Source organism: Tupaia chinensis, unplaced genomic scaffold (genome assembly GCF_000334495.1).
Source record: "Tupaia chinensis unplaced genomic scaffold, TupChi_1.0 Scaffold000575_1, whole genome shotgun sequence".
Lineage (NCBI taxonomy): Eukaryota > Metazoa > Chordata > Mammalia > Scandentia > Tupaiidae > Tupaia > Tupaia belangeri.
Genome location: NW_006160089.1, coordinates 2,936,435 through 2,950,039, shown reverse-complemented (window position 1 = coordinate 2,950,039; position 13,605 = coordinate 2,936,435). Strand labels below are relative to the sequence as shown.

Genomic DNA, 13,605 nt, shown 5'->3' with positions numbered 1-13,605 from the left:
AAAAAAAAAAAAAAGCCCCATTACCTAGTGGTTAAGGAAACCAGATACAACATGACCAACTGTGGTTCAAATCTTGGCCTGGGCAGCTTGAGAAACATGGTGTGTGTGTGTGTGTGTGTGTGTGTGTGTGTGTGTGTGTGCACATGCATGTGCCCAATATCCCAGCAGGATGGACAAATGAAGGAAAAGGATTATAGCATGACCACAACCCACTGGGGGGATGCTTTCTCCCTCTTCCTGTCTCTCTCTCTGGAGAGTATGCATGCTCTAAGGCAATTAAACAAAAAGGAGAGAACGAAAAAAAATTAAGCAATTATTGCTAATTCACATGCCCACAGATTTGATTTGGTGGTAATTTTTTTAACATAAGCTTTTTAAAATAAAATAACCTTAATAGCTCTTTGATTTTCATTACAATGATATCTCCTCAATACTCCTGTGAGAGTTAATAACCTTTAGTAACATCTTCCTTTAAATGCTGCTAATCTAGGGAGATGGCATAAAGGTTATGTTGCTGGACTCCCACGTGGTCAACACGGTTTGAGTCCAGAACTGGCGGCTTAAAAATCATGCTGGGCACATGTGTGTGCATGCTCACAATCCCGAGAGGAGAATGGAGAAGAAGACAGTGAGTGGCGTGGCCCTGGGGGGTGATTTTTCGCTTTCTGTTCTGTCTCTCCAGTGAGCACATGCACCCTAGAGCGAAAATCTAAAAATAAATAAATGAAGATAAATGCTGTGGGACCAGCAGTTGGCATAATGGCTATATTGCTGGACTCCCATGTAGTCAACCACAGTTCGAGTCCTGGACCCGGTGGCTTAAACTCATGCCGGGCACATGTGTGTGCGTGCCTAGGATCCTGAGAGGAGAATGGAGGAGAAGGGATTGTGGCATGGCCATCCCCCTGGAGGGTGATTTCTCACTTTCTGTCTTTGTCTCTCTGTCTTTCTGGCTAGCAAATGTGCCCTATAGCAAAACCCTCTCAAAAAAAAAAAAAAAAAATCAAAGGAAGGAAGAAAGAAATGCTGTTAATCCAATACTGCAGCTAACTTAAAAGAACATTTAACTTACACATTGAGTAAGGATAAAATTTAATAAAGAGAAGAGTTAGCTTTCCTAATAGTTAGAATTTTTTATGAACAACATTTCACATTCATTCTTACTTTATCAAATTTTCCAAGGCTGCTTTTTGTCCGAGGATCTCCCTCTTCAGAGCCCGTCATTGCTAACTGCTGCAAAAGACGGCCAACCTGCAACCCAAAGCAGTGGTAGGGAGACACAGGCTATAGATACTCACACATTCCTCTTTCTGAACATCTATTTCATAATACTGTTCACACCACCTGACCAAGCATGAGAAACAGGGTCCTCAATAAATGTATCTCTGAGCTGGCTCTGTGGCACAGAGGTAATGCACTGCTCAGAAAAGGGCAAATCCCACATGGCAATCCCAGTTCAAGTCCCTGGTCCAGTTAGCCAGAAATATACCAAGCACGTGCACGACTGCCCAAGATCTGACTGGTTGGAGGACTGGAAGAGTATCGCAGTGTGACTGAACTTGTGGAGGCTACTTACATGTGTTCTATCGTGTATTAAAGAAGAACAAAGCAAAAAGTGCATCCTGTCAATGTCGGCTTTTACTGCTTTTAGACTGAGTTATAGAGAGTAAAAAGAAATGTCTGCTATAATTTCAACACATCTAATACCAACAGCAAGAAATAAAAGTACATTTGTTTCTGATATTGTACTTTCCATGTGCTTAGGAATTTTTAATTTGCAAAAAGTTACACACTCATTAAACTACTTCCAGTTAATATTAAATGTGCTTCTCTAAAAAAGTTCACAGGGACCAGCAGATGGTATGGTGGTTAAGGCACTAGACTCCCACATGGCCGACAGAGGCTCAAGTCCCAGGCCTGGACTTGCTTTCTCACTTTCCCTTTCTTTCTCTGGTCAAATTAAAAAATAAATAATAATGACAAATAAAATTAATTAAATAAATAATGTTCACAAAGCACTCAAAGTAAAAAAAAAAAAGTTTTCCTAGATTTTAAAGCAACAATTCTGGGACAGCCTCGCAGTGCAATAGATAAGCAATCTGAAGGAGGCTAGATCCCAGATGACTAACTGGAGTTGAATGCCAGCCCCGCTGGCAATATGACAAGGTACATACACATGCCCAGGATCCTGATGCTACAGATGAATGGAAGAAAAGTGTAACTGGGTCCTTCCTCTCTCTCATGTACATGCACACACACCCCTTCATGAATAAAGAAGAAAATAAATCTTCACAAAAATAAAACGGGGGGAGGGGTAAAAATACTCCTACAAGGAGCCAGAGGGTAGCGTGGTGGTTAAGGGCGCTGGATTCTCACGTGGCCAACTGTGGTTCAAATCCCAGATCTGGCAGCTTGCTTTCTCACTTTCTCTCTCTTGCGTGCATGTGCCCTGTCCCTCTCTGGTCAAATTAAAAAATCAGTAAATAAATAAATAAAGTTAAATCCCAGATGGTGTCGCCCACTATGCCCTAAGCCACGCAGCTTAACCTGTTACAATCCTACATGAGCACCACTGTGCATGCAGTCCGTTGTTGACAAGGATGTCATGAGGCACGTGAGCACCAATGGGCATGGGGTGTTCCTTAATGCCAGAAGTGGACTGTTAATCACTCCCATGAAAGACTCTCTGCTAGAAGCTAACATGAGTACAGCAGCATCCTCTTAATATCTAGGACAATCTCCCCTTTTACTCATTTTGAATATGTGACTCAATCTCTATTAGAAAGATGAAAATAAAACTGTAATACATCATGTACCGTAAGAAAAAAGTTAGTGTTTCACAGATAATGTAATATTTAAAACATTATTTCCAGGAATTTCTATAAATTGTTAAACACCCCAAGGGGTTTAGAACTGATGATGAAAAAAAGCTTTTATCACACAAAAAAAATCATCCTAAAATAGCCTATTCTGAATAAACCCAACTGTTCTTAACAATATTTCTGGGTGATAAGATATGCTTAAAAGATTCCCACAAGAGAAAAGAACATGAGCTCAGGAGTCCTGATAACTAGGGGAAAAGTGCTAATATAGATCCAGAAATCCTCTTTCTGAAAAAAGAATGTTGGATTTCAGAACTTAGAGCTCTTAGAAAGGTCACTCAGAGGACTTCTGTAACGTATTCAGTACATGGGCAGTGTAATCAAACAAATTCACAATTCTGCAATAAAACAAGAGTATTCACTATTGTTAAATGGAATAACAATGATAAATAGCCTCATGTTAGTTCGGCTTCAGTTTTGCTATCAAATGATATATAGAAGACACTCAGTTTTCAATCATCCTGGATTTTAAATTACAGGAAAAGGATGACAAGACCTGGCCAGTGGTGTGGTGGTTAAAGCGGCTGGATTCTGCAGAGCCGACTGTATGGTCTGAGGCTCAGATCCAGTGGCTTAAGAAACATGTGGGGCATATGTACATGCTGAGGGGAGGAAAAAGTGGAGAAGGGATTACAGTGAGACCATTCTCCTTGGGGGATATTCACTTGCTCGATCTGCTGCTCTACAGCAAGCACACATGTCTTCTGGCAAAACCCAAAAAAGGAAAAAAAAAATGATGATAGACTTGTCTTATAAAATCAAATCAACTACACATTCAAGTGTGTAAGGATTCCATTTAAAAACGAATGCAAAATGGGAACAGCAGATAGTGTAATGGTTATATTGCTGGATTCCCACATAGCCGAATGCAGCTCGAGTCCCAGACCCCGAGGCTTGAAACTCATACTGGGCACGTGTGCATGCATGCCCAAAATTCCGAGAGGAGAAGGGATTGCTGAGTGGCCATCCCCCCAGGGGGTGATTTCTCTCTACCTGGCTTTGTTTCTCCAGTGAGCACATGTGCCCTACAGCAAAAGTCTCTCAAAAAAATAATAATAATTATGCAAAATATTTAGGACTACAATATTTTTAAATCTCAGAGATCGTTTTTTACTTCATAAGAAGCAAAGACTTAGGTCAGTTTGAGGAAAAGAAAAGGTAAGAACATGGCAACATTGTCATGTTTTCTGTTCCCGTCCCCACCGCCCAATCAACTGACTTTGAACTAAATGTCACATCAATTACAAAAAGCATACCTGCATCAGATTAAACCGTGCCACCTCATTAATAGGGGCATCAGAAATTATTCCATACTGCTCTGGATTCACCACTGCAGGACAAATGAAGCAAGCCAGCAGGAGATCAGTACACATTGCCCTGACCTCCCCAATATCCAGTCTGTCTACACACGAGAGGGTTTTATACATCTGTGACACGATCCACCTCAGACTGTGTGGAAAGCAGTATGTATTCTGCTTGAGATAACCAATAAATTTGTTCACCAAAGCCACGAGTTTGGCCTCATTGGAATCTACCATCTCTTGAACCTTTTGCTTGAATCTATCTGAGCCTTTCTCTCCAAAAAGTTTGTCCGGCTGAGAGGGGGAGAACCTCTCGATGAGCTTGTTTGGATCTGTTTCCAGGTGGTCTTCATCTTCAACAAGCAGCTGCATGATTGGCTCATGTAAAGTAGCTGTAAGGAAAAGTTTGGCAGAAAACAGTCCTTCAGAAAAAAGTTTAAATAAGATGCTGAAGGCACAAGTTCCTCTCCTCAAAAGTCGCCTGGGGTTGTCACTCTCTTTGAGTTCAAATTCAATCAAGTATCTCAAAACCTGAAGGAGGTAGCTTTCATCTTCTTGCATAATGCAGTTGCCATACAGAGAGGTAAAAACGGTGTAAATAACACTTTGAGTGCTCTCCTGACTGAGTTTCTCTCCAGCAACCAAAGAGGAGGCAATAAGACGAGGATTTTCCCTTAATCGACTCAAAAATTCTCCATAAGCCGTCTCCTGAAATCCCAATTGCTTGTATCCATCAACAAACTGTGTGTCTTCCAAAACCTTGGCATGTTGGCAACATTCAGCAGGGGAAGCTTCGGCACTTAAAAAAAAAAAAAAAAAAAAAAGCAAAATCATGTTAATAATAACAGTAAAGTGATAACACATATACAATACGGTCACATGGAGAAGTCAGCTGATTACAACCCCAGCAATAAGATCACTATGAACGGGGCCAGCAGGTAGCATGGTAGTTAAGATGCTGGATTCCCATGTGGTTGACTATGGTTCAAATCCCACACCTGGAAGCTTGAAATTCACACTGGGCACATGTATATGAGTGCCCAAAATCCTTAAGTATGGCCATCCCCACTACAGGTGTGATTTCTCACTTTCCCTCTATCTCTCTCAGTCTGTCTCCATTGAGCACACACACACCCAGTGACAAAAACAAAAAACAAAAACACCACTACTATTCAAAAGGTAAAAATTATTTATGAACGCGGAAACCAGCAGTTAGCGTAATCGCTATGTCGCTGGATTCCCACGTAGTCAACCGCGGTTCGCGTCCCGGACCCAGTGGCTTAAGACTCACGCCAGGCGCGTGTGCGTGCGTGCCCAAGATCCCGAGAGGAGAATGGAGGAGAAGGGATTGCGGCATGACCATTCCCCCTGGGGGGTGATTTCTCGCTTTCTGTCTCTATGTCTCTCTCTGTCTGGCGAGTGCATGTGCCCTATAGCAAAAACCTCTCCAAAAAAAATTTTTAAAAAAATTATTTATGAACGTGAAAGTTTACAAATATTCAAGTACTAAAAGGTAATCGACACTAAGCCCATTACAGGTACACTGTTCAACCTTTCTCAACAGCGACCTCCCAGTATGTAATGAGTTACAGATCATATCCTTCAACCAGGCACTGTACTTCTGGAAACAAATCCTAATAAAATAAGCCCAAGAGAGGGGCGGGGGAAACGACAACAATGCGCACAGCAGCACTATTCTTCTTTTATTTGTTCTAACTTGTTTTTATTAGGGTAAAACACAGTGAAGTGCACATTCAGTTGAGCAACTTTTATACACGTGTCCACCTCATGTATCCACCACTCAGATTAAGACAGAGAATATTTTAAGCACTCCAGAATGCTTCTGCATGCTCCTTCTCAGTTAATACCACCCCTAAGCACAAGAAGGTACCAGGATTCCTATTATCAAAGATTAGTCCTGTCTTTTGGGACCAGCAGTTAGCGTAATGGCTATGTCGCTGGACTCCCATGTAATCAACCGCAGTTCGAATCCTGGACCCAGTGGCTTAAAACATGCCAGGTACATGTGTGTGCGTGCCCAAGATCCCGAGAAGAGAATGGAGAAGGGACTGTGGCATGGCCATCCCCCCTGAGGGGTTATTTCTCATTTTCTGTCTCTCTGTCTCTCTGTCTGGTGAGCACACACACCCTATAGCAAAAATCTTCCCCCCCCCAAAAAAAAGAGTCCTTCCTCTTAACATTTTATATAAATAGAATCATACAGTATGTACTCTTCTGTGTCTAATTTCTCTTGTCAACATTGTATCTCAGCATCTCAGCACCACTGTTCTTAAAGTTAAAAACTGCTTCATGGGGCTCACAGCCTGGGGAGCAAGCAGTATTGTACTGAAGTGTTGGAAGCCACATGGCCAACTGCAGGTTCAAATCCAAAGTCAACCTGGAACACACTGGGTGTGCACGGGCCCAACATCCTCACTAGCTACAGGGCCGGGGTAGGGGATGGATGTGAGATCCTGTTGAGGGTGACTGTTGTGAGACCCTGTTGAGGGTGACTGTTGCCCTTCCTGTTTCTCACTCTCTGACAAGAAATAAAATGAACTAAAATGGGACCAGCAGTTGGCATAATGGCTATGTTGCTGGACTCCCACGTGGGCAACCACAGTTCGAGACTCAGACATGGTGGCTTAAACTCACATCGGGCACGTGTGCATGCATGCCCAAGATCCTGAGAGGAGAATGGAGGAGAAGGGATCATGGCATAGCCATCCTCCCTAGAGGGTAATTTCTCACTTTCTGTCTCTCTGTCTCTCTCTGCCTTTCACACAGGCCTGACTTATTTCCTCTGTCCTCACTCTGACATCGAAGTACAGCCATGCAGATGGTCATTTCAGCTCTGGCCACCGATTTCTTTCAGTAAATTACTACTAGCCAGAGGATCTTACTATTCCATTGTGAGTTAGGAACCGATGTCAGAGGGAGGGATGTGCAAGTGCCCTATAGCAAAAAAACTCTCAAAAAAAAAAAAAATGAAAGAACTAAAACAAGAAATAAAAATCAAAGAGCATTTGGAAGAACAGAATGATGAGTTCTGTTCATTATATTTCATTATGATGAACATAATTAAATAATGCGGTTTTTAAACTTGAAAAATAAATATACAATATCAAAACATGGAAACATATACATTAAATATTAGGGAAAATGTAGAACACAATGGTAATTTACTCTCTGCAACAATAAAATATACACATACAAAGATATAAGACTTATGGTATAAAATGTTAATGCTTAAATTACAATTTTCTGTAACACTGCTTGAGTTGATTAACTATAAACATGTTATAAGCAAAAACTCAGCTTAATGTTGATTTAATCTACCTTAAACTGTGTACTTTATTGGAAATAGCATATTTACTCATACTTAGCAATCAGCATAGAATTATAGTAGTTCACAAAATATAACATCTGAAAATCTTTCATTTACCTGGTTATGATAAGTCTATCCAAATTAATTCTCTGCTGCTTTGCAATCCATGCTGTACGATACAGTTTTTCAGCTGTCTTAAGAACATCTGCATTGAGCCTCTGAATGAGCTGCTTCTCAGAGTTAACATATAAGCGTTCCTGCTTCAGGTGATGAGCCAAAGTATGAATATCTAGCTTCACCATCTTCAACTATGGAAAAGGTGCAAAGGCTGTTCACTAAGAATAAAAAGAGAAATTCAAAAGTTTATGTCACTTAAATTCTTTTCTATAACAACAGAGGTAGAATACATTAAGAATTAGCTTACACTTAGTACCACCGTTAACTCTCATTTTGAAATAACCTAGGACCAGCCTCATGTCATAGTGTGTTGGGGGGCCTGTGCATAGGGAGCTAGATCCCAAGGGCCAACCACAGTCCTAGTCCCAGTCTTGGTGGTGTGAGAAATGTGCTAGGTTGATGTGTGTGCACGCCTAGAATCCTGATGGGATGGAGAGGTGGGGGAAGGAGAATCATGGCATAGCCATGCCCCATTTGGGGTGTGTTCTCTCTTACCATCTTTTTCTGGCAAGTACACTTGGCTTATACCAATACAAGGAACAGAAGAAAAATAATCTATATATCTTTTATTACAGAACTATTACATGACTTAGGCCCCCTACAGGCATGGCTGTTGCCACCACTGTCAGCACGTGGGTGCCCGTCCCGGACAAACTCCCCCAAAAGGTGATGCAGGAAAGACAGAGGAGCTGGAAGCGGATGACAACGAGGAGCTAGATGAGATCCTGTCAGAGAGACTGTGAGGTCTGAAGGAGATGTTACAAAGAGAGTCCAGTCAGTAGCTGGAGCCACTTTTGTTCTCTCCTACTTTGGCTCAAAAAATGTACAGGCTTTTCAGAGCAACCACTTCATTTATGATCCTGGCTCTTCCTGTCGTCTTCGAGACTGAGAAGTTGCAAATGGAGCAACAGCAGCAACTGCAGATGGGGCAGATACCTCTAGGGCCTAACAGAGGACTGTCAGGAGGAGTGCCAGGGGCTCTACCTCCACTTCCTGGAAAGATCTAGATTGTTACTTCTTGAGCTGTTTTGGTAAGAGAAGCTAAGAACTGAATACTGTTTGAATTGCTGATTATTTGCATTTATTTTTTTAAACTATGGCACATTGATCTATCTAATCTAAGCTTGGTGGGCAAATTCTCTCCACGTTGTCCCATGGAGAGACTCCCAACTTGCACTGTATCCTCCACACAGGCCTGACTTATTTCTTCTGTCCTCACTCTGACATCAAAGTACAGCCATGCAGATGGTCATTTCAGCTCTGGCCACCTGATTTCTTTCATTAAATTACTCCTAACCAGAGGATCTTACTATTCCATTGTGGGTTAGGTACCTCTGACCACTAATATGTGTTTGTGTGTACGTGTTTCCCCTTAAAAAACAGAGATACTGGGGAGGGACATGCACACACTATGACAGACAAAATGCATTACAGTTATAGTGTAAGATGGGCACAGTGAATCCTTGTGTGTTGGAGAGGAGGCCAGCTGCAGCTTCAGCAACAGGATGGGGACTGGAGGGTAGAGCAGGAGCTCATTATGGCTTTCAGACCTGTGAGTAAAAAAAAGCCAGTGCTCACTTTCTGTATTTAAATAATAAAAACAATTCCAAATTTAAAAAGAAAACACAGAGAAGCAAAAATAAAATAAAATGCCTCCTTATTAGGTAACGGCTCAGATAAGCACAGCAGGCCCAGTCACAGTGACACAAACAGGAGAGTATGTTGCATGCTGCACACTGGCTGGGGCCACATGGGAGGTCCAGGTGTGCTCTAGTTCAACCTCATCAGGCCAGGTACAGCGGCACACACCTGTGGTCCTAGCTAACTGGGAGGCGAGGGAAGGTAGAAAGGATTGCCATGTGGTGAGATGCTGTCAAAATACCTATCTTGGAGTCAAATAGAGGCAAAGAGGTAATGATCCTATTTCCCAGCAATGGTATAGAGCATGTCTGCAAGGCTGACCCACATAGGAAGGTTCCAGGTTCACATCCAGGGACCTTCCTGAATACATAAGTCACATGCATGTCCATGGTCCAGGGCTGGCTTAAGCTGCAGACGGACTGCAGGACCTTTATGGGGTGCTGTCTCTGTTTCTCTTTCTCACTCATGGAAGGGATGAGTAAATAAACTTTCAAAAATAATTACTATTATTATTTTTTTTAAAATCTCTCATTTGAAAACAAACAAAAATAGCCACTCTAAACACTGTGTACATCCCTCAAGTCCAATATCTCTTTAACCCCAAAGTCATCCTTGACTGCTCTTTCACATCACAATCAACATATCCTGTTGATCTTATCTTCAAAACACTTCCCGAATCCCCACCTGCATTGCTAATCCAACATCCCTCACCTGAAGGTCTATAAGCACCACATCCTGACTGATCTCCCCAATTCTATTCTTGTAAAGTCCTTTCACTACACAGCATAGAGTGAACTTTTTTGGGGGGAGGGTACGGAGAGAGAAAGTGAAGTGAGAAATCACCCTTGGGGCAGATGGTCATGCTGCAATCCCTTCTTTGGGCAAGCAGCAAAACCAGGCTTTCACTCTATTCAGGTCTTCCTGGTCTAATAAATATCTATTTAGACAGCCTTCTTGGGCAACTCTTTCTAAAATAAAAAAATACCACTTCCTATCCCCTCTTTGGCCTTTTTAAAAAGCACTTGCCCTTCTCTAGCGTTATTTTATAGATATCTACTTGCATGATAATCATGCTTATAGTATGGCTTCCCCACCAAAAACATAAGTGCCACCAGGGCCAAGGCAAGTCTGTTTTGTTCTCTCACAGCGAGGACAGGGCCTGGGCTCACAGCAAGAGTCGAACATACTGTTATCCGCTAGGTCAACCAGTGTCAGGGTAGTTAAGGTGGCTGGATCCTACATGGCTGACTGCACAGTCTGAGTCCCAAAAGGAAAATATGCTCGGGCTTATGTGGGGTGCACACTCAGGTCCAGACAGGAGGGAGAAATGGAGAAGGGACTGCTGCAATGCCATTCCCATTAAGGGTCTGCTTTCTCTTTCTCTCTTACACATACACCTTCTGGCAAAACTTTAACAAAAAAAAAAAAGATATTTCCCAAAGCAATGAATGAAATCATATAACTCTTATTTATCTAAAAGCTAAACAAACGGATGGAAATAGCACACATATTTTAAAGCATTATTAGTTCAGCAAACCTTGGGACCTAGAATGCCTGCCAGACCATGAATGCTTCATATCAATAACATAAACACTTGCGGTACAAAACCAGAATCTAACATTGTGTTTCCAGACAGCAAGACAGTCATTAAGTTAGAAAAGATTTCTCATTCAGAACTAAACAGTGCAGGGGGCCAGCAGATGATGTGGTGGTTAAAGGTGCTAGATTCCCACATGGTCGACCACAGTTTGAGTCCTGGACCTGGTGGTTTGCTTTCTCATTTTTCAAATTTGTCTAGTCAAATTAAAAAATAATAATCACAAATGGAATTAAATAAGTAATTCTTAAAAAAAAAGAAAAAGAAAAAAAAGAATTAAACAGTGCAGGGGGCCAGCAGATGATGTGGTGGTTAAAGGTGCTAGATTCCCACATGGTCGACCACAGTTTGAGTCCTGGAAAAAGAGATTTGCTTTCTCATTTTTTCTATGTGTCTGGTCAAATTAAAAAATCATAATCACAGATGGAATTAAATAAATAATTCTTAAAAAAAAAAGAAAAAGAAAAAAAAGAATTAAACAGTGCAGGGGTCACAGGTAGCACGGCAATTAAGGGCACAGGACTCTCATATTGCCAACCACGGTTCGAGTCCTGGACCTGGTTGCTTGCTTTCTCACTTTCCCTTTCTCTCTTCTCTTTATCTCTCTCTGGTCAAACTTAATAAATAAAGTTAAATAAAATAATTATTAAAAAAAAAAGCAACAGTGCATGGCCTGTCCCAAAGCCTAGTGGTGAAGCAAGTTGGATCTCGTATGGCTGACTGTGGTCTGAATTCCAGTCCCAGTCGTTGGAGAAAAACACACACACACACACACACACACAATGGGCACATTACATACACACGCATATCCCAAATCCCAACTGAGTGGAGAACTAAGAAGGGACTGCAACGTGACCATACTCCACTAGGGGGTGCTTTTCCTTATCCCTCTTTCTGGTGAGTGCGTGCATCCTCTGGCAATGAAAAATGTATACACTTACATAGACAGATAGTTAAATATTACGGCAGCAGCTAAACTGATATTAAACAGATATTTTGTTTAAAAAATAGATTTAATGATTTAGAATTCTGATTATAGCAATTTTAAACTTTTTTAAACATTCTAAACATCTTTTATTATCATTATTATTATTATTATATTTTATTTTTTACTTATTTATTTTAATTTGACCAGAGAGGGGCAGAGTGAGAGTGAGACAGAGGAAAAGCGAGAAAGCAAGCAGCCAGTTCTGGAACTTGAACCGCAGTTGGCCATGTGGGAGTTTAGCCCACTTAACCACCACACTACCTGCCAGCCCCAATTTTAAACTTATTTTAATATACTAACGACTAGAAAAATATCAGATGTTACCTTCTAACCTGAAAGTCTTTTTATTTATTTATTTTTGCTTTAGAACTGTGCACTTGCAGGAGAGAGAGAGACAGAGACAGAGAGAGGGAAAGTGAGAAATCATCCCCAGAGGAGATGGCCATGCCGCAATCCTGTCTCTTTATTTTTAAAAAATAAAAATAAGTTAGTTTTAAAAAATTGGTAAGATACACACACACATATTCTTATTAACTCAGTCTACAGAAAACGAATATACATGACTCTGTAGACTTCCGCGGGCACTAAGTCCACAGGCTAAGAACAGAATCACTGCTCTAAGGACTATCACTATGAAAAGCACAGTAGTTAATGAAAACATTCTGTGAAATGGGCTGTTAAAAACCTGTATGCAGAGACCATCAGTGGGAGTACTATGTCACTGAACTCCCATGTAAGTGACCACGGTCCAAGCCCCAGACCCGGTGGCTTAAACTCTTATCAGGCACGTGTGCATGCATGCTCCAGATCCCGAGAGGATCATGGAGGAGGAAGGATTGCAGTGTGGCCATTCCCCCCTGGGGGATTTCTCTCTTTCTGTCTCTCTGTCTCTCTCTGTCTTTCTAGAACAAAAAACTAAACATGATTAAAAATGAAAAAATAAATCCTATATGCAGGGACCAGCAGATGGAGTAATGGTTACAGCACTGGATTTCCACATAGTCAACTGCAGTTCGAGTCCCAGACCCAGAGGCTTAAAACTCAGGCCAGGTACATGTGCATGCATAACCAAAATCCTAATAGGAGAATTGAGGAGAAGGGACTGCAGCATGGCCATGCCCCATGGGAGATGCTTTCTTGCTTTCTGTCTCTCCAGCAAGAGCATGACCCTATTGCAAAAACCTCTCTCAAACACAAACAAACCCTATATGATTCAGATCCTTATGTGGTTCCTAAGTGTGATGACTGGGTTTTCACGCCACTGTGTGAGAGGTTCCTCCCATCAACCTTCTAACAACATCAGCATATTATTCATGATGTGAGGAGGGTAAAACTACACGCTTCACTAAGTAGTTCTGTTACTCTAGCCACATAATGCATATTCTCAGAACCACTTTTCATTTTTTCACTGGGTCGTTGGAAAAGTCATGGTACACCTTTGTACAGAAAAATACGTTGTGACTTTTCCAATGACACAAGAATTTGCCAGAAGATGCATGCACTCGGGACCAGCAGTTAGCGTAATGGCTATGTCACTGGACTCCCATGTAGTGGACTGCAGTTCGAGTCCCAGACCGGGTGGCTTAAACTCACACTGGGCGTGTGTGCATGTGTGCTCAAGATCCCAAGAGGAGAATGGAGGAGAAGGGATTGCGGTGTGGCCATCTCCCCTGGGGGGGTGATTTCTCACC

At 41.7% G+C, this 13,605-nt stretch overlaps 1 protein-coding gene and 1 non-coding gene across 2 annotated transcripts in view; one reads left to right on the top strand and one right to left on the bottom strand.

The window, feature by feature from the left end:
* The window catches only part of GAPVD1 (GTPase activating protein and VPS9 domains 1), a gene marked incomplete in the record, with an annotated part of 67,031 nt that extends 57,798 nt beyond the window's left edge, over window positions 1–9,233 (bottom strand). The window contains 4 exon segments of the mRNA XM_027775603.1: window positions 1,165–1,251; window positions 4,139–4,982; window positions 7,629–7,846; window positions 9,121–9,233. Of these exon segments, the coding sequence (XP_027631404.1) occupies window positions 1,165–1,251; window positions 4,139–4,982; window positions 7,629–7,813 (1,116 nt within the window).
* Window positions 9,234–13,131: 3,898 nt separating this feature from the next.
* On the top strand, window positions 13,132–13,233 carry LOC114009628 (small nucleolar RNA U13). The gene has a single exon (XR_003551012.1). It is a non-coding gene; the product is annotated as a small nucleolar RNA U13 (small nucleolar RNA).
* The last annotated feature ends 372 nt before the right edge of the window (window positions 13,234–13,605 follow it).